The 20,742-nt window shown below is 42.3% G+C and overlaps 1 protein-coding gene across 2 annotated transcripts in view; it reads left to right on the forward strand.

The window, feature by feature from the left end:
- The window catches only part of Osbpl11 (oxysterol binding protein like 11), a 71,550-nt gene that overhangs the window by 20,462 nt on the left and 30,346 nt on the right, over positions 1–20,742 (forward strand). For both annotated transcript variants that reach the window (XM_041673063.1, XM_041673062.1), the window contains 4 exons: positions 5,085–5,153; positions 8,603–8,778; positions 10,889–10,968; positions 13,263–13,439. In XM_041673063.1, coding sequence (XP_041528997.1) covers positions 5,092–5,153; positions 8,603–8,778; positions 10,889–10,968; positions 13,263–13,439 — 495 coding nt within the window. In that variant the 5' untranslated portion in view covers positions 5,085–5,091. The remainder of the gene's footprint in view (positions 1–5,084; positions 5,154–8,602; positions 8,779–10,888; positions 10,969–13,262; positions 13,440–20,742) is intronic.

Consider the following 20,742-nt stretch of genomic DNA (forward strand, 5'->3'; position numbering starts at 1 on the left):
ATTGTAAGTTTCTCCTATATTTTAGCAAAAACTAAGCAGCATTTTGTTGCTTCTCCAGGAATGCTCGCTCTTGTTAACTCCCGTCTCTGATAGCACTGAGCAGTGCTGGCCTCACACTCACCTTGAAATTCCCATAGGCCTCTGGTCTCTGCCACTCTTCTCTCCATTGCTGATAACCCCTTCATTTCACCCTTGAACTTTCCTTAGAGTTCTCTCTCAGACCCTGTCCATCTCTTATCACCTGTGCACCTTGAGTAATCATCTTGTTTACAACTGTGTCCTCAAATATGCTGTATGCGCATAGACCAAGTGGACTGGAAGTTTCTGTCTGTATCTCAGCCATGCTGCCTAACCACGTACCTTCCTTTGTGCCCCTTTTAGGTCCTTAAGGCCACTGTGAAAAAAATTTTTCCCCCCAAGACAGGGTTTCTCGTAGCTTTGGAGCCTGTCCTGGAACTAGCTCTTGTAGACCAGGCTGGCCTTGAACTCATACCACCCCGCCACTGTGCAAATTACCAGCAAATGCAAATTCCTCTGTGACCCATTTTGGTGCCTAGGTATTGCAGCTGAAATCTAGCTTTTACCTTTGTCTCTTGTCTCTCTTCTGTCCCTTTCTCGTTTTATACCTAATCAGTACCAGGTCCTATCTCCCTATTACCGTAGAGTTCTGTACATATAGCCCCTGTTACCTTAGAGTTCTGTACTTTGTTTAATGACATATCCTTTTTAGACAAGTATCATATCTACTCTCTCATCTGTGGTTCCTAGATTGCATATAGATACATAAAATTATCCTGTGAATGTGATGTGAAAGTAGAAGCAAAACTACTTAGTGGGACAAAGGGTACTGATGGGGGAAGGGTGTGTTCAACATATAATATATACTTGTACAAAAACTAGAAAAGTGAAAGAAGAACCGGTAGTGGTGGCGCACACCTTTAATCCTAACACTTGGAAAGCAGAGGCAGGTGGATCTCTGTGAGTTTGAGGCCAGCCTGGTCTACAGAATTAGTTCCAGATAGCCAGGGTCACACAGAGAAACCCTGTCTTGAAACAAAAAAAAATGAAAGAAAAGGAAAATCTTTTTAAACAATGTGGACCGCAGCTAATACACTCAGGTTGTTTCTGTGTTGTAGTGGCAGAGACTTGCTACAGTGTGACAATGTGTTCTCTCTCTCTCTCTCTCTCTCTCTGTGTGTGTGTGTGTGTGTGTGTGTGATGTGATGTGATGTGTTTCTTCTGGGGTTAGTTACAAATCTCAGGTGGAAAGATGCTACCTTTATATATCCCTTACTTTTCAGAGTACTTTATGTCCAGTAAGAATCATGAATTCTTTTTTTTATTGGGGGGAGTTAAGACAGGGTTTCTCTGTGTAGCCCTGGGTGTCCTGTAACTTGCTCTGTAGACCAGGCTGGTCTCAAACTCAGATATCCACCTCTCTGCCTCCTGAGCTGAAATTAAAGTCTTGTGTCACCACTGCCTGGGGAATTATTTGTTCTTAAATGAACATATCTGAAAGTATTTAAAAGCAAACTTAGTTTTAGACATTTCATGTTTCTTAAGTCTGAAAGGTTAACAGTTACTGTGTTAGTCAGGCATGGAGCCTAACACCTGTGACCCTAGCCCTCAGGGAGTTGAAGTGGGAGGGATCACACATTCAAGGCTAGCCTAGGCTACCTAGCAAGACTGTCTCAAAATAAAAACAAACAAAAAAGAAATGTATAGTAGTAATGGAGATTCAGATCTGAAACAGTTGTTGTCTAGGAGGGAGTGTCAGACGAAACATATTAATACCACTTTGTAATTTAGTTAAGCAGCTCTTGAAAAGTTTCATAAACTTTAAAACCTTTCAAATGAATAAAAACATCACACAGTAATGCGATCCAGAGTCTCACTCTACAGTTTAACTATTGTACAGTGTGAATAGGCTGGGAATGTACACCATGAATCTTTACATTCAGTTTTGCAGTTTTTTCTTCTCAAGACAGGGTTTCTCTGTAGCTTTGGAACTTGTCCTGGAACTAGCTCTGTAGACAAGGCTGGTCTCAAACTCACAGAGATCCACCTGTCTCTGCCTCCTAGGTACTAGGATCAAAGGCATACAGGGGAGGGGGAGGGAAATGGGAAGCGGTTGCGGGGAGGAGGCAGAAATCCTTAATAAATAAATAAATTTAAAAAAAAGGCATGAGGGTGGGAGGAGGGGGAGAAAAAAAAACTTAGAGAAAAAAAGTTAAAATAAAAAAAAAAGGCATGCACCACCATCACCTAGCTCCTAAATTTTACATTTTTAATATAGAATATATTTTATGCACTTTTATCCATTAAAAAAAGCCCATGGAAGTTTTAGAACTAGAAAAACAGTCAACTCCGTGTCCTCTTTGATCACTCTTGCCCATTTCCTGCAGTCAGTCCTTCCTTATAGTTCTGTCTTCATGTTAAACCATACCTGCGTGTGCACACGTACAAATACCACTTAAGTTATTATTTCATTATGAATATATTTTGGGAGTATTGCACATGCATGCTGGTGCCTGAGAAGGCCAGAGGCATTGGATCCTCCAGACTAGAGTTAAAAGCAATTGTTAACCACAATTGCTGGGAACAGAACTCCTGACCACTGGGAGAGCAGTAAGTGCTCTTATCCACCAAGCCATCCCTCCAGCCGCCTTCACCAGCTGTTTTCATAGACAGCTTCCAGGACCAATTCCAAGGACACAGTACGCTGAAGAGATAAGAAATATACCCGGTCCGCTAAGCAGTGGGCTACTGCAGCATGGAAGGTAACTTCTTCGCAGTTCAGTTTACAGGGTCTGGTTCTTATCACTTGGCTAGTAGAACATAAAAGAGTGCATGATAAAATCTGCTATGTAGTGTTTTCCTCAATTCAGAACCAGATTGTCTGAATAGTAAAGGTTCGTTAAATGTGTACAAAAATGTCTACACTTCTAATGAGAGTGGAGGAGCACACACAGGGTCACAGGCTTTCATCAGACATTTCCTAAGAGGTGCTTGAGACCAGCAATGTTTCAGGTTGGGAGGTTTCAGATTTTGGTGTATGCTTGTGGCTTTACTGGTGATATCCCTTAATCCCTTTGGGTTTGGGATTTTTGAATTGGGGGGTGTTAGCTTGTTTAAGGAGTTAGCAGGGAAGAAATGTGAACAAAAAGATGTTCGGGTCCAGCACGATGTTAATGCTGCATGCCTGTCATCCCCACACTTGGGAGACAGAGGCAGGGGAGTCAGGAGTCTAAGGTCATCCTTGGCTGCATAGTGACCCTGAAATCAGTCTGGGCTACAGGGAGATGATGTTCTCCAAACAAAACATTTGAGTTCCACAACATCTTCCAATGGTCACCAGGTAACACAGTTGTTCCACGTGAATAGAGCCACCTGCCTCTGCCTCCCAAGTGCTGGGATTAAAGGCATGCGGCACCACCACCCAGCTATGATAAATTTTTTTTTACATTTTTTATTGATATTTATTGAGCTCTATATTTTTGTCTGCTCCCCTCCCTGCCTCTCCCCTCCCCCCTCCCCCCTTCAACCCTCCCCCAAGGTCCCCATGCTCCCAATTTACTCAGGAGATCTTGTCTTTTTCTACTTTCTACTTCCCATGTAGATTAGATCTATGTAAGTCTCTCTTAGTGTCGCATTGTTGTCTAAATTCTCTGGGATTGTGGTTTGTAGACTGGCTTTCTTTTATGATACAATTTTTAATGGCTTGCTTTAATTAATTTTTGGTGTGTGCATGTAGGTGTGCATGTGCATGCGTGTACAGGTGCTCCCATGTGGGCATGTGATGGCCAGACATTGGTGTTAGGTGTCTTCTCTATTGCTTTCTACTTTTTTTCTGTGTGTGTGTGTGTGTGTGTGTGTGTATGCACACAAGCATGAGTGTGTGCCATGGCATGTTTGGAAGTCAGGACAACTTGTTGGAATCACATTGTTTCCTTCTACAGTGCAGGTTGAACACCTGAAACTCTTATCACAGATTTGTTGGCCAATATCTTTCCCTACTGAGCTAGATCGCCAGCCCCTACCTCATTCTGGGACCTGGAGCAAGACTGACTGGAATCTTTCCATTTCTTCCCAGCACTGGGATTATAGGCACTTGCAGCCACCATCCAGCTTTTACACGGGGGGTGGGGTGGGGGGGAACTGGGGGGAGAGCTGGGGGGGGGTGTCTGAACTCAGGTCCTCAGTGCACGGCAACCACTTAACCCACTGAGCTATTTCTTCAGCCCCTCCTTGATAGCTTTAACACATCTGTGATTTTGCTAGTAAGTATACTTAAGATTTTAGGGAAGTTTCTCCCCATCATCCACTTGTAGATAGTCTGGGGGAGTCCAGCCGCAGTACTTTTAGGACTGCCACCAGCTAGGGAGGACACCTACAGGCAGAGCTTGGTGTGGAGAACCTGACTGAGAAGCAGTTCCCCAAATGGTGAATCATGAAATAGCTTGATCCTTTGAGGAAGTAACTTCTGTGTTCTACCTCAGGCTTTGCGAATTTAGAGAGAGTGCAAGAGTCAGGGTATGGAGTTCTGGCCCTGGACAAAGAAGAACAGAAACAGTTCCGGGAAAACGATTGTGTGTTAAGTGCCCAAAGCAGAGGAAGGCTCTTCAGGAACTCATTTTGGGGTCGTTGTTTTAAATACAACAACACAGAGTGTATTTGTTTCTGTATTTATGCAGTTTTATATTTGAAATATTAGTAAGAAGTAGACTATTGTACTTGTTTTGAAGAAATTTGGTAAATTAAAATCCTATAAATAAAATTTTGGAGGAGGGGATCAGGGACCTCAATGAATCTGTTTATTTTTCTTCTGAAGGGTTTGACTTTCTTTTTTTTCTGGTGTTTTGACACAGGATTCTCTGTAGCCCTGGCTGGCCTGTCTTTCCTTATGTTGACCGGACTGCCCTTAAACTCACAGAATTCTCCTGCCTCTGCTTTCCTGAGGGCAGAGACTAAAGGCACACATGACTGTTGATGTCTCTGCAGCTGTTTGCGAACCTGCACAGCTGCCTCGCTGGGATTTCTTCTTACTGCTCACTAACTTTAGTTTTCTCCTCTCTTTCAAACAGCGACCACATGGAAAATGTTTATGGCTATTTAATGAAGTACACCAACCTCGTCACTGGGTGGCAGTACAGGTAAATTGATTTCCTATCTTGTCAGCTTCCTAAGAGATTGGGAGCTGATTGATGCAGACATCAGTACAAATAGCTGGGAGCCTTTTAGAGAAAGGTCTACCTTATCTCTCCTACAAGTGGATGGTATTTTCCTTAGGTGGAGAGGTTGACATATGTCCAAGTGGCAGCTTCTAACTCTCAGAAATATCATTAAGAATAGAGTGCTGCGTTCACTTGCCATGTGTTTTTACTGTGTGCAGAGGTGAGGAAAATGGACATTTGTGCTTGATTCTCAAAACTCTGTGACCTTGGAGGGTTAAGTAGGCAGCCTATAGCCACACAGGCAGTGGGTGAGCAGGGCCTGGATCTCTCAAGTGCATGTGGACTTCACAGTTTCAGGCAGAGGTATTAAGCTTTTGCTTTTTAAATTGAAATTAAATATATAGGATTTAAAGCATCCAACTCAGTGTTTTTTAAATATAGTCACCATTTTGTTCAACTGTAACAATCACCTATCTCCAGAACCTTCCTCATCGTCTCAATCTAAAACTCTGTGCCCTTTATATAATAGTAACCCTCCACAAGCCTTCACCCTACTTTGGTCTCTGGATTTTAATACTTCTGCCCCACGTCCATGGAGCCTACAATATGTGACCTTTGTGTGACTTTTTATCTCGGTCTGCATAATTTCAAGATTCACCTGTATGAATCTAGACTTGTATCACAACTTTGAGGGGTTTTTTTTTTTGTTGTTGTTGTTTCTTTTTTCTGAGACTGGGTTTATCTGTGTGCCCTAGAACTCAGTCTGTAGACCAGGCTGTCCTCAAACGCAGAGGTCTGACTGCTTCTGCCTCCTGAGTGCTGGTAGTAAAGATGTGGGCTACCACCACCCAGCTCTTTGATGGTTTTTATTTTATTTTTATGTTATATGTGAATGTGTATGAGTACACCCCTGTGTACCTGAATATCACAGCAAGCATGTGGAGATTAGAGTCAGTTCTGTTTCCATCGTGTGGTGCCCAGGAATTGAACTGACTTCTTTAGACTTGATAACACTCCCTTATCCACTGAACCATTTTGTTGGCCCAATTTTAAAAATTAATTATTTGTGTGTGTGTGTGTGTGCGCACCAAGCCATCTAACTTAGGGCATCACACTGGCAGAAGTAACTTCACCCAATACGCCGTTTCCCTGATCCATACCATTATTTAAAGACCAGTAATAGTCCAGTGTGTATATATGCCTTTGTTTATTCATCTATTGATGGACATTTGGGTTGTCTCTACCTTTGGCAATTGTAAATAATGCTTCTGTAAATGGTTTGCCAGTATCTGTTCAAGTCTATGTTTTGTGTCTGTTCCAGGAAGTAGACTAATGGATGATACAGCACAGTGTGTGTGTGTGTGTTTTAAAGAAATGAGCTGTGGCTGGGCATGGTGGCATACAACTTTAATCCCAGCACTCAGGAGGTCAAGGCAAGAAGATCTCTCTGTGAATTAGGCCAGTCTTGTCTACATGTCGAGGTCCTGGACAGCCAGACTATATAAAGAGATCCTGACTCAAAAGACGAAAATAAAATAAATGAGCCCTTTCTATGTGGCCCAGGCTGAGTCTGAGCTCTTGAGCCTCAGCATCTGGAGCGACTAGGACTACAGATATTGCCCTTGTGCCTGGTTGTCCCCTTCTGCTCTGACCAGCAAAGTTCCTTGCACAAGGTTCTAATTCTCTGCCTCAGCTGTTGGGGTCCTCCTGTTTCTGCCTTGCTGGGATGATAGGCATGCACAGCATGCGAGACTTTTCATGTGGGTGCTGATTTGCTGTCAGCTCCTCATGCTTGCAAGCACATGTGCTTACTCATTGAACCATTCCCCAGCCCTCTAATGCTCTCTAAAGTACTTAAATTAAAATTGGTAAATAAATAATTTTGAGTCTAAGGTCTATTTTAGTAGACAATTTATTTTCACAAAACCGTGTATCACATTGTTTCTAATTCACATGCATTTGGAGAATTCTGCTTTTAATATGATAGGATAATTCAAGTTGCTTTCTTCCTACCTTAAACAACACAGACTAGGATTAATGTTTTTCAAACATGTCATAGAAATAAAGACAAAAATTTTTTATAAAAAGATCTGTTGTCCTATTGAAATTTGGGATCTTAGTTGATGCATCCTAAACTATCTAGTCTATAACTGAATCAGAACATCAAATTCTTTTCCAAAGTCCACCAGTGTTCCATTAAATTCTTTGCCAAGGAATATCAGTATTTCATCATTTAGTCTCAGGTTCCCTGTGTTCTGTGTCTCCAGTTGCAGTCTTTTCATTTTTAAACAAGGTAAGTAACCTTCACTTGTGACCTATCTAAAGATACAGTCACAACATCTTTCTAAGTGTATGGTTCACTGGTTAAATCGTAGATCAGATTCATTCCTTTAAAATTCATATGATTACTGAGGGTTATTTTTTTAAAGACTGATTATTATTTTATGTGTATGTGTGTAGGTACCTGTAGAGACCAAAAAAGGGCATTGGATCCCACTGGAACTGGAGTTATAGGTGATTTTAAGAATATCTGTTGGGAACCAAACTCAGGTCATCTGCAAGAGCACTCTGTCTCTGCAATTCCCATAGTCATTTTTATCTGGCGTCATACCAGCCTAGAGTTCATATTTGGCATAACAGGTCTCCCTGCCCTCTTGTGCAGTTTGTCAGGAGAGTGTCCATCTAAAGAAGAGGTGCTTACTGTGTTCTTCCCTGGGAAACACTTCTCCTGGGGCTTGAGAAGGAGCTCGGATGGAGTGTCTGCCCAGGGTGTGTGAGGCCCTGGCTTTGATCTCCAGCACCACAGAAATTACGTAAAATAGATGTTTCTCCCTCAGCTCTGTGGCTTGTGCCTTATTTATTTATTTTTGTTATGTTTTTGTTTTGTTTTTGAGACAAGGTTTCTCTGTAGCTTTGGTGCCTGTTCTGGAACTAGCTCTTGTAGACCAGGCTGGCTTCAAACTCACAGAGATCCACCTGCCTCTGCCTCCCGAGTACTGGAATTAAAGGCATGCACCACCACTGCCCGGCTGTCTTGTACCTTTATTAAATGTGTCCAATTTTTTTTTTTTTTTTTTTTTTTGCTTTTTCGAGACAGGGTTTCTCTGTGGTTTTGGAGCCTGTCCTGGAACTAGCTCTATAGACCAGGCTGGTCTCGAACTCACAGAAATCCGCCTGCCTCTGCCTCCCGAGTGCTGGGATTAAAGGCGTGCGCCACCACCGCCCGGCAAATGTGTCCAATTTTAAAGTAACTTTTGTCCTAGGAAATTTGGTGTAGTTCCTGGTTTCCTTCTTGCCATGCTTTAGTTTTAATTTAGTTTTATTTTCCAATGAAAGCCCACTATAACTTTTAAATGCTTGCAGTTTGCATGCGTTAGTTTGGCTAGGACAAATGTTTAAAATTCATCACTTTCTTAACTTCATTGCAGGTTTTTTGTTTTAAACAATGAAGCTGGGCTATTGGAGTACTTTGTGAATGAACAGTCTAGAAATCAGAAACCCAGAGGTACTTTGCAGCTTGCAGGCGCTGTGATCTCGCCCAGCGATGAGGACTCCCACACCTTCACAGTGAATGCTGCCAGCGGGGAGCAGTATAAACTCAGAGGTAAACGGGGCGGAGGTGGTGCTCACCTTTAATCTCAGCACTTGGGAGGCAGAGGTAGGCGGATCTCTTGAGTTTGAGGCCAGCCTGGTCTACAGAGCTAGTTCTAGGACAGCTAGGGCTGTTACACAGAGAAACCCCGTCTCAAAGACTAAAATAAGTAAATAAACTCAGAGGTAGGCCGACCTAGTGCTGCGATCCCCTCCACAGTGACAGCTCTCCTCTAGCTGCGTTCCCATGCACTTGGGTACAGGAGCTGCTGTCGCTGCTGACACACTACTCCATAGCCTCAGAACTGCTCTGAGGGAGGGTTTATGGAATCTGTCTTAGTAATTGTTCAAGTTGGCAATGAATGAGTCTGTTTAGTGATGGGCCTTCTAAAAACAGTTTTGTAGCCGGGTGGTGGTGGCGCACGCCTTTAATCCCAGCACTCGGGAGGCAGAGGCAGAGGCAGGCGAATCTCTGTGAGTTCGAGGCCAGCCTGGTCTACAGAGCTAGTTCCAGGACAGGCTCCAAAGCCACAGAGAAACCCTGTCTCGAAAAACCAAAAAAAAAAATAAAAAATAAAAACAGTTTTGTAGATGAAACCCCTATAACCCATATAACCTAGACTTGTTTAAATAATACCATTTTATGTCTGCCACAGGGAATTTTTCCTTTTTGCCCATTGTCTTCTTGACATCTTTTAGTGACTAATATATTCAATTGGGGTTTGTTAAAATGTTCATATTCATGGGGGCTGGAGAGATGGCTCAGAGGTTAAGAGCACTGGCTGCTCTTCCAGAGGTTCTGAGTTCAATTCCCAGCAACTATCTGGTGGCCCAGAACCATCTATACTGCGATCTGGTGCCCTCTTCTGGCATATAGGCAGAACACTGTATACATATTAAATATTTTTTAAATATCCATATTCATTATGATATAGTCTAACTTTGGGTTTGGTTTTGGGTATTCATATTGGTTTTTTATAAAATTGGAATCCTGGGGGGCTGGAGAGATGGCTCAGTGGTTAAGAGCATTGCCTGCTCTTCCAAAGGTCCTGAGTTCAATTCCCAGCAACCACATGGTAGCTCACAACCATCTGTAATGAGGTCTGGTGCCCTCTCTGGCCTGCACATATACACACAGACAGAATATTGTATACCTAATAAATAAATATTTAAAAAAAATAAAAAATAAAATTGGAATCCTGTTCAGGATGATATGACCATCACTTGGACTTCTTTAGATAGGGTCTTGCTGTGCAGCCTAGGCTGGCTTTAAATGCTTGTCCTCCACTTCTGAATAATAAAATTACAAGCTCTTGCTGCCATACCTGGCTTATAACTTCTATATAGATAAATTTATGAAGAAATATGTGGTTTTTACTTAATAAATACATATAAAGTATAGTGGCTATCCTAACTGACTATTTTGCTAAGATCTGAAAGGATTGCTAATATTTCAGATTCTTTTTTTCTTCTTATTTTTATTTACTGTTCATTGGTGTTTTCCTGCATGTCTGTGTGAGTGTATCAGATCCCCTGTAACTGGAGTTATACACAGGTGTGAGCTGCCATGTGGGTGCTGGAAATTGAACATGAGTCCTCTAGAAGAGCAGTCAGTGCTCTTACCCACTGAGCCATCTCTCCAGCCCCAGTACTTAGATTCTAAATTGAGGTTGTCTATTTAAATACGGATATTTCAGCTGGGCAGTAGTGGTGCACACCTTTAATCTTAGCACTCAGGAGGCAGAAGCAGGCAGATCACTGAGTTTGAGGTCAGCTTGCTCTACAGACCAAGTTCCAGACTAGCCAGGGATACACAGAGAAACTTTGTCTCAAAAACTGAAAAAAAATAAATATATACATACATACACACATACCACCGTAAGGAACTCAAGACCTATTGCCTCATGTCCTTACCTGGTTGTTCTGTCCTCCTTAGGCAGTTTTCACTTCTAGCAAAGGCAACACTTTAGTCTTTCCTATCTTCCCCTCTGTCAGTGACATTTTCTGTAAGGAAAGTAGAACTAGCCTTTGCTGTCTACTCATCCATCTTTTGTACTGTGGACAATTAATTGTGTTCCCCAAATAAATATGAAAATAAGTAATGTGTATATTCTTTTTATCAGCCACAGATGCTAAAGAGCGGCAGCACTGGGTCAGCAGACTGCAGATCTGTACACAGCACCACACAGAAGCTATTGGAAAGGTATGTGGCTTTGTACACAGTGTCGGTACACAAAGTGGGAGAAATGTGAGCGTTATACCTTCTTCCCTCCTGAGACACAGTTTTTCCGTGTAGCTCTGGTTGTCCTGGAACTCACTCTGTAGACCAGACTGGCCTCAAACTCACAGAGATCCACCTGCCTCTGCCTCCCAAGTGAGTGCTGGGATTAAAGGCGTGCGCCACCATCGCCCACTATTTTTTTACATTTAGATACCGGGGCCAGTGATGTGGGGTGATTTGCCATTAAGGTTAATGACCTCAGTCTGATCCCAGAGACCACATGGTTGAAAGAATTGACCTTGAGAACTGACCTCTTATTTCCTTTTTTTTTTTTTAGTTTTTCGAGACAGGGTTTCTCTGTAGCTTTGGAGCCTGTCCTGGCACTAACTCTTGTAGACCAGGCTGGCCTCGAACTCACAGAGATCCGGCTGCCTCTGCCTCCCGAGTGCTGGGATTAAAGGCGTGCGCCGCCACCGCCCGGCCTGACCTCTTATTTTCATGTATGTTCTGATGTTCATATGCATATACATACAAATTAAATGAATGTTTATAAAAATACATTGAGATACCATTTGTATACCATAAAGTTTGCTCTTTTAAAGAGTATAATCCCATGGTGTTAGTGTAGTTATAAGATTATACAACCTTGGCAGAATATTTCTATCAAGCCCCTAGGCAGCCCTACATAGTCAACACTGTTCTCTCCTTCCCATACCCATACTTGTTTGCTTGGACGTCTAAGCATGGTTTATTGTGTCAGCTTTTTCCACTTCAAGGTTCATCTGCACTCACACGTACCAAGCAGTTCTCCTCTCAGTCCCCCTCCTGCTAGCGTCTACTGTGCTCCTGGTGGCTGGCCTTGTAAAGTACCCATTTGCTTCAGTTCTCCAAGTGCTGGGGTATAGGGATAGGCCACATTGCCAGCTTGTGGATTCTTTCTTAGATGCTTTCTTTGAATTTATTTTTTTGAGACAGTATCTCACTCTAACTCAGACTGGCCTAGAATTTGCCATGTAGCCCCAGGTGGTCTTAAACCTTAAATTCTTGGCAATCCTGTGTTAACACTGCCCTGCCCCCTTTTTTGAGACTGGTTCTCACGTATCTCTTGCTGCCCTTACGATGTAGCTGAAAGTGACCTTCAACTTCTGCTTTTCCTGCCTCTATCTTCCAAGTACTAGGATATAAGCATGTTTTACCACATTGGGTTTATATGATGCTGGCAGTCAAATCCAAGGCTTTGTGCATGTTAGGCGAGCCATTCTACCAGTTAGGGCACATCCCCAGCACTCCTCCTGTTTCAGCCTTTTCTGTGTGTGTGTGGGGTGTGTGTGTGTGTGTGTGTGTGTGTGTGTGTGTGTGTGGTGTCTGAACCTGTTTATCTTCCTCAATCCCTCTTTTTTTTCATTTTGGCCTGGAACAGCTCCCTGATTTGGGTAGGCTAGCTAGTCAGTAAGCTCCAGGGACCCGCTGGTCTTTTCCTTCCCAGCAGGCGTAGCTGTTTTCTGTAGGTGCAGGGGATCTGAATTCTAGTCCTCATACTCAGGCAGCAAACGCTTAGCTGACAGCCATTTGCCCGCTCTACTTGCCTCACCCTTCTAGGTGATAGGATTACAGGTGTGAGCACCTGGATCTGGCTTATTATTCTTATTTATAGATGCTATGAATCATGTTAACTAGGGTTTAAGGTTTTGGATGAACATTATTTCAGGTGTGTGTGCATTGGCATACAGGCGGAAGCCAGAGTTCAGGGTCAGTGTCTTCAGTCACTCTCCAGCTTGTATTTTGAAACTAGCCTCTTAAAATAAATCAAACAAAACATCGTATTTAGGTCCGATGCCTAGTCTCTAGGAAACACAATGTAATATTTTACTCATGGTGCCAACTGCTAGTCAGTGATAGTGAGCAGAAAGTACCAGACTGTTCCAAAGGACACCTGATTGTTTCTTTAGGAGATGTATTATATTACTGCTTACAGAATATATATATTTTTTTCTTTGTCTTAACAATGTTTAAAATAAGAAATCAGAAAAATCTTGTTCTTCTAATAGACTTTCAAAAAATATATAAAAATTCTTTGAGAATGACATACTGGAAACTTCAATTTTCTAATCTTTGAATAGCATACAAATAATCTTCAGGAATTTGTCTAAGTCAAATCTGATGTTAATATATTCTCAAAATTCTACATGTATAAAGCCTGAAGTATATGGAAATTTAATGGCAAGAGAACCAAAAATTTAAAAAGCAAAAGAGACATTACTTTGTTTTTCTGACAGAATAATCCTCCCCTGAAGTCACGGAGCTTCTCGCTTGCATCTAGTGGTAATTCTCCCATATCCCAGAGGAGACCGAGTCAGAATGCCATTTCGTTTTTTAATGTGGGACATTCCAAACTGCAATCAGTGAACAAAAGAGCTCATTTGCATCCAGACCATCTTGTGGAAGTCAGAGAAGTAAGTATGAATTGAAGGCCAGGTAAGGTGCACAGCAGCAGTGCCTGGTTTTCTCCCAGTGTTGTGGGTTCTGTTTGTGCCTCTGGGCCCTTTGGTGTGTGTAAAGATAGTAAGATTGCAGGTAGTCCAAGTTCTTTGTGTCTCACAGCTTTGTGCTGGGTGGGATACTGTCAATTTTCCAAGAGTCTGTATCTTTTTGAGTTTTCTTTTTAAAAATCTATGTCTGTCTTTTTAGTTTTCAAGTAAAACTACAGGTTCCTTTGCTGTAAAATTTATGGTCCAGACAGTCATTAAGCTGGTCATGGTTAAGCATAACCATGATCTGAGCTCTTGGTATGCCAAAGCAGGAGAATGGCCAGCGTGGGCTCCAGTGTGAGAGCCATGACCTAGTGGGAAGGATAGAGAGCCTATGCAGAGATCATTCTGTAAAACAACAGAATGTTATAGATAGGGATGAAGGCATGAGCTCAGTGGTAGAGTGCATGGCTAGTGTGTACAGCCCCTGTGCTCAAGCTGAAAAGCCAAACAAAAACACACAGACCAGACAGGCAGACTGACACATAAAAATTTGTCACACACAAAAGTAGAGTTAATCTGGTATTGCCTTGTCTTGTGATTTATTTCTTTTTAACTCTAGTTGATAAAGGGTGCAGTTTGCCAGGTTGTAACTATTTCAGGCATTGCTTGCTAAGTTAAATTTCATAGGGCTTCCAGTTTACTAAGACGTGGGTTGTGGACATGATACTGTAAATCACCAAGGTGTTTTGAAGCAGACGGCTGGGGAGAATGTGTCCTCTATCAGGATATATTTATGTTAATGAATATAGAAATTGAAGTTTATAGAGATGTAGTAATATGCTTTGAGACACACAAAACAACCACTTTTGATTCTAATCCTGTTAAGCAAATAAGTTAGGTATAAAACATCCTTTTCATAAAAAGCAGTATGTGAATTCTTTTCTTGCTCTTTTAAAATCCTTCTTCTTCATATTTTGCTTCACTAAGTAAGTTTTTAAAATTAAAATTTAGGTCCAGTGTGGTGGTGAATGCCTTTAGTCTCAGCACTTGGAAGGAGGAGGCAGGCAGAGGTGAGTTTGAGCTCAGCCAGGGCTATATAGTGAGACCTTGCCTCAACTAACAAATAAATGACCCCAAAAAAACTATCTGAAGGAAGGTCTGAAAGATCGCTCAGAATGCAGAGGTCCTTGTCCACCAAGCCAGATGACCAGAGCTTGGTCCCCAGAGCCCACGTGGTGGAAGGAGAGAACAGATTTCCACAAGTTGTCCCCTAGTTGCCACACATGCGTATGACATATTACACTTACACACATTTATATACATACATGCTCACACATGCAAAAATTGCTAAAAATATTTTTAAACTTCTGTTTGGTATAGAACATCATTTCATACACCATCAAAATTCATATACTCACAATCCAAAAATTCAACTTCTAGAGTTTAGATATTAAATTAAAATTTATATGACAATAGTTATAAAAACCTTAAAGCTAAGACTGCTGACCGTTGCTAAACCTATTACTGTCGTCATAAACTAACAGTATGTGAGCCTGCAATCAGACACTGTCAAGCCAGCTGCCATCAATAATGGCCTGAAAGCGAGGTGTGGTTGAGCATGCCTTAATCCCAGCACTCAAGAGGCAGAGTTAGGCCTGGGGTACATAGTCCTATGGCCAAAAGAAAAAAAAGTCACCTTTCATTGTTTATTGTTTGAGTTTCCATGGTCTCTCAAGGTTTTCCTGATTGCATTCTTTTTTTTTCTTTTTTCTTTTCTTTTTTTTTTTTTTTTTTTTTTGAGATACGGTTTTACTAGACCAGACTAGCCTCGAATTCATAGAGATCCGCCTGCCTCTGCCTCCTGAATGTTGGGATTCAGGGCATGTGCCACCACCTTCCGGCTTCATTGTTCTTTAAAAAACTCATTCTAGGGGCTGGAGAGATGGCTCAGAGGTTAAGAGCACTGCCTGCTCTTCCAAAGGTCCTGAGTTCAATTCCCAGCAACCACATGATGGCTCACAACCATCTGTAATGGGGTCTGGTGCCCTCTTCTGGCCTGCAGGCATACACACAGACAGAATTATTATACATAATAAATAAATAAATAAATAAATATTTTTTTTTAAAAAAACTCATTCTTTTGAATTCTTTGGCATTTCTTTTACATCTGCTTTTGGACTCTGCCACTAGAGAGGACATACTTTAGGCGGTATCGTGTTGCTGTATTTCTGTACTTGTTGTCTTCTGTGGTGGGAATTACCTGTTGGGATAGTTGTCTCTTCACCTGTCCTGAAGACTTGAGGAAGCAGCTTTCTCTTGATCGCGTGTCCCAGGGTGTTGATGCTGTGTGGAGATGCAGCAGTGTATTCTTTGCTCCAGAGGTGAATGTCCTGCACTGGGACTTCAGGCCCCACCCCTACATATGCCTACTTGGATTTAGACTGTTGGTCCTGGCCTTTTTGACTTTTGTCTCTCCTGTTCTTTGGGTTAAGCTTCCACTGAAGGTCAGTCAGGACTAAGCCATGGTTGGGGTAAAGTTTATTGTCTCTCAATTAGTTCAAAACCTTCATTAAACTCAAGGTGCTCAGCTTAGTCTCCAGCACAGCAACAAGAAGATAAAAACAAGCCAGATAGAGAAATGCACTAAAGAAAATCAGCTCAAGGACTACACTCAGCACACAGCCATAGGAAAAGGGGGAAATGATACAGAATAAGCTTTAAAGGTAATAAACTTTCATTTTATTTTATTTTACTTTATTTATTTTATTTTTTGGGTTTTTCTTTTTTTTTCTTTTTAAATATTTATTGATTTATTATGTATACAATATTCTGTCTGTGTGTATGCCTGCAGGCCAGAAGAGGGCACCAGACCCCATTATAGATGGTTGTGAGCCACCATGTGGTTGCTGGGAATTGAACTCAGGACCTTTGGAAGAGCGGGCAATGCTCTTAACCTCTGAGCCATCTCTCCAGCCCCTTTTTTTGGGTTTTTCGAGACAGGGTTTCTCTGTGGTTTTTGGAGCCTGCCTTGGAACTAGCTCTTGTAGACCACGCTGGTCTCGAACTCACAGAGATCCGCCTGCCTCTGCCTCTTGAGTACTGGGATTAAAGGCGTGCACCACCACCGCCTGGCTCATTTTATTTTTAAAAAGGCACTGGGGAGCTGAGTGTTGGTTTAGTAGGTGAGAGCATTTGTTGCTATTGCTGAAGATGGACTCAATGCCTAGCACCCACACAGTGGCTCACAGCCATCTGTAACTCCAGGTCCAGGGGAGCCAATGCCCTCTTCTAACCTTCTCAGGCATCTAGCATGCCTGTGGTACACACATATATGCATACAGATAAAACACTCTTACATAGAATTAAATAAGTTGATTTAAAAAAAAAAGACAACAGGAAGGCCTTTTGTGGTTAAAGTTGCCTTTAATCTCAGCATTTAGGAGCTAAGACAGCTGAATTTCTGTGAGTTTAAGGCCAACCTAGTCTACAGAGTGAGTTCTAGCCCAGCCACAGCTGCATAGTAAGACTTTGTCTAAAAATAAATAATAGATATTAAAATTTTAAAATGGAAGAAAAGAGAAAAGGAAAACTAGTTTGTAAAGAGTTATCAAACCCTCCTGGCTGAGGTACTCAAAAAGCATCTGCTGTTGGTGGGTGCCAAGACTAGCAGGCTGTGCTGGGTCGCAGATGACAGCAAACAAGCTGGACTAGTAAGAAGGCCACGCCCTGTATCTTTTCACTCAGCCAGGCTGTATTCTCTCCTAACACTTTTAATAAGTACTTGAGGCATGGGAAATGGTGGACCCCTAAAAACCCCTTTCTCCCACTAAGCTTTGCCAAGCTATAATCTGACCAAGGTGGGCAAATGCTTGTCCCATAGATGTACAGAATATGTGGCCAAGGGCACTGGCAGTATCTGGGTAGCGGCAGCTCCTTTAGGCTAGAGGCTTCTAGTCAGTGCGCCTAGTGCATGTCCAAGCTACACTTCTCCCCTTAGTGTCTCCTGAGTGAGAAAAGCAGTCTGAGCACTGAGTTCTGTTCTAAGGGAACCAGAAGAATCTACTGAGTTTGTCTGTTTAGGTCCTACAGCTCTCTGACTCAAACCCCTTTGGAAACTACTTCCTCTACTTTGATTTCTCATCCCAGAGGCAGGATTACTTACTCCAGTGGCCTCTACTCTTTGTCTCAAATGCAAAACAACAAATAATGGATTAATTAGCAGGACATGAGGAGTCTCTTTCATGTCTATCACTGTTGCTTTCCTCACTGACTAGACACCAAAAACTTCCGAAACTAGAAGCACACAGTAAGTGCTCCTTTGGAGAGGTCTGTGCGGCCCACCATGCATCTTTGCTGTTTGCTTATGTTGTTGCATGTAGCTGTTCCTTTCTCTTCATTGCTGTAGTTCCTACATGAGCATGCTACACTTCTGTCCATTTTAGAGTTGTTGGACATTGGAGTTGGTGGACATCTATCTCTACGCCTCTGTTGTGTACTTGAGAATAATTGTTAAATCCTGGTTATATTTGTTTAGCTCTGTTATATCTCACAAAACTATTCTAAAGTGCTTGGACTTACTTCATAAATTTGAATTATTTGGGAATTAGTCTCTTAGTACATACATACATTTGTATGTGTTTGTATGTATTGTAGTGCTAGGAATTGAACATAGGGCTTCACTTACGCTAGGCAAATTCTCTACTATTTAGCCCCACTAGCCTCCAAATTTATCTACAAGACAGAAGCCAGGCATGGTGGCGCATATCTGTAATCTCAGTGCTTGGGAAGCTGAGGCAGGAGCTATCACAAACTTTTTTAATTTTTTACTCTTATTTATGTGGATGTGTGTGCCTGCTTGTTTGAATGTGTACCACATGAATGCAGTATCAGAGGAGGCCAAAAGAGGGTGTTGGATCCCCTGAAGTTCCATGTAACTGTGAGCCACCCAATGTGGGTGCCAGGAATTGAATCCAGGTTCTAAAAAGTACAAGTGTTCCTAATAGCTGAGGCGTCTTGCCAGCCTGTCTATCTGTCTCTCTCTCAACAATTTATTTACTGTATGTTTGTGAGGGTGTGCCTGTGTCACTGCACATGTGGAGGTCAGAGGACAACTTTTTTTTGTTTTTTTTTTTTTTTTTTGGTTTTTCGAGTCAGGGTTTCTCTGTGGTTTTGGAGCCTGTCCTGGAACTAGCTCTTGTAGACCAGGCTGGTCTCGAACTCACAGAGATCCGCCTGCCTCTGCCTCCCGAGTGCTGGGATTAAAGGCGTGCGCCACCACCGCCCGGCCAGAGGACAACTTTTGTGAGTAAATTTGACCATCACTTTTGTGTGTGTTCTGCAGCTCAAACTTAGGTTGTCAGACTTGCTGGCCAGTGCCTTTACCTTCCGAGCCATCTCTCGAGCCCTGATTGCCATAAGTTTTGTGTCTTGTTTGGGAACAACCTGGGTTACAACATAGTGAGTTCTAGGCAATTCCCTACTACAAAGGGAAACCTATTTCAATAAATAAATAAATAATAATAATAATAATAATAAAGTATATTCACATTTATAAATGTGTTTATATAGATATCTTTATGTCCAGCGTCTCATTTTGAAGATTTGTTTTCCTGGGAAAGATAAAGGTTTAAACCTTGACTATGTCTCATGTTTTCAGGAACTGTTTCATATAATACACTTGATTTGCTTCATCGAGCCACTGCGTTTATATCATTATGGAGCACGGGCTGGGTGCGTACAGCCCTAACACCAGGGGGCAGAAACAGAAGGATCACTGGGACTTGCTGGCCAGTGACCAAGCCAAAGAACAAAAACAGGGACCTCCAGGTTCAGAGAGCAACCTTGCCTCCAGTCTTAGGTAGAGAGCAGTGGAGGGGACACTTGACTTTAACCTTTGTTTCTTAAACGCGCGCACGTGCACACGCGCGCGTGCGCGCGCACACACACACACACACACACAAAACACAGCTTCTAAAGCTCAGGGTTTTCCATCACATAGTGTCTGTGTGAGTTAATGTAGTTCCCAAGGATAAGCAATCTGAGAAACCCTCTGCTTACACTTGAAAATATCATCAGTTGTTTTCTTCTACAAATATTACATTGTTCACTAATTGTTATTCCATTGGCTCTGTTAGAAGTGGATAGGAACCTGGTGTGGTGGCTCACACCTATGATCCCAGCACTTGGGAGGCAGAAGCAGGCGGATCTCTGAGTTTAAGGCCAGCCTGGTCTATGTAGTAGGTTCGAGGACAGCCAGGGCTGCGTGGAGAGATGGGTGTGTGTGTGTGTGTGTGTGTGTGTGTGTGTGTTATAGTAGTGTTGGGTAGGCTCCTAGTCAAAGAATGTCTTAAGTCGTCCTTGGAAAGCTATAATCTAGTAGTTGCTTAAAACTGGCCTAACAAGGGGCTGGAGAGATGGCTCAGAGGTTGGGAGCACTGGCTCCTCTTTTAGAGGATCCAGGTTCGATTCCCAGCACCCACATGGCAGCTCACAACTGTCTCTAACTCCAGTCTCAGGGAATCTGACACCTTTACACCAACTCACATGAAATAAAGTTAAATAAAATTATTAAAAAAAAAACTGGCCTAACAAAAGTCCAAACACCCTGACTAGGAGGTCAGGGGAGGGTGAGGCAAGTAAGCTATCATGCTTTTTCAATTGTTCAAGCCTGGCTAACACATTAGAGGAAAGTGATTGAGGGCACAGACTGGAAATTAATTTTAACTGTGGAATTAAAAATTCAGTACCGCTATTGACGATGTGCTGAATGTTCTTCTGATGACTTGGGGAAGTTAATACTGCTAACAGAAAGTAGCAAGCATTTTGTGCTTTATTGCTTCCAGAGAAAATGTGTAGCCATCAAAGGTCACAATCTTCAGTTGATAAGCATTGTTAAATGCCCATTAATTGAAAGTAGCCCAGCAGGGGCTGGAGTGGTTAGGAACACTGGATGCTCTTCCAGAGGACCTGGTTCAATCTCTAGCACCCACATGGTCTATCTTTAACTCCAATCTCAAGGGATCTCATGCTCTCTTCTGGCCTCTGGGGGGTAATAATACATGCTTGTGGTACACATACATGCAGACATAACACAAAATAATAAAATAATTTTTGGAGGGAGGAAGTTGAGACAGGGTTTCTCTGTGTATCTCTGGCTGTCCTAGAACTCTGTAGACCAGGCTGGCCTCAAATTCACAGAGATCTGCCTGCCTCTGCCTCCCTGAGTGCTGGGATCAAAGGCAGGTGTGTCACCACCACCTGGCTAATAAAATAATTTTTAAGCAAG

This window comes from Microtus oregoni, unplaced genomic scaffold, assembly GCF_018167655.1.
Source record: "Microtus oregoni isolate MIOR12 unplaced genomic scaffold, Mior012 000023F_ref0000262, whole genome shotgun sequence".
Taxonomy (NCBI): domain Eukaryota; kingdom Metazoa; phylum Chordata; class Mammalia; order Rodentia; family Cricetidae; genus Microtus; species Microtus oregoni.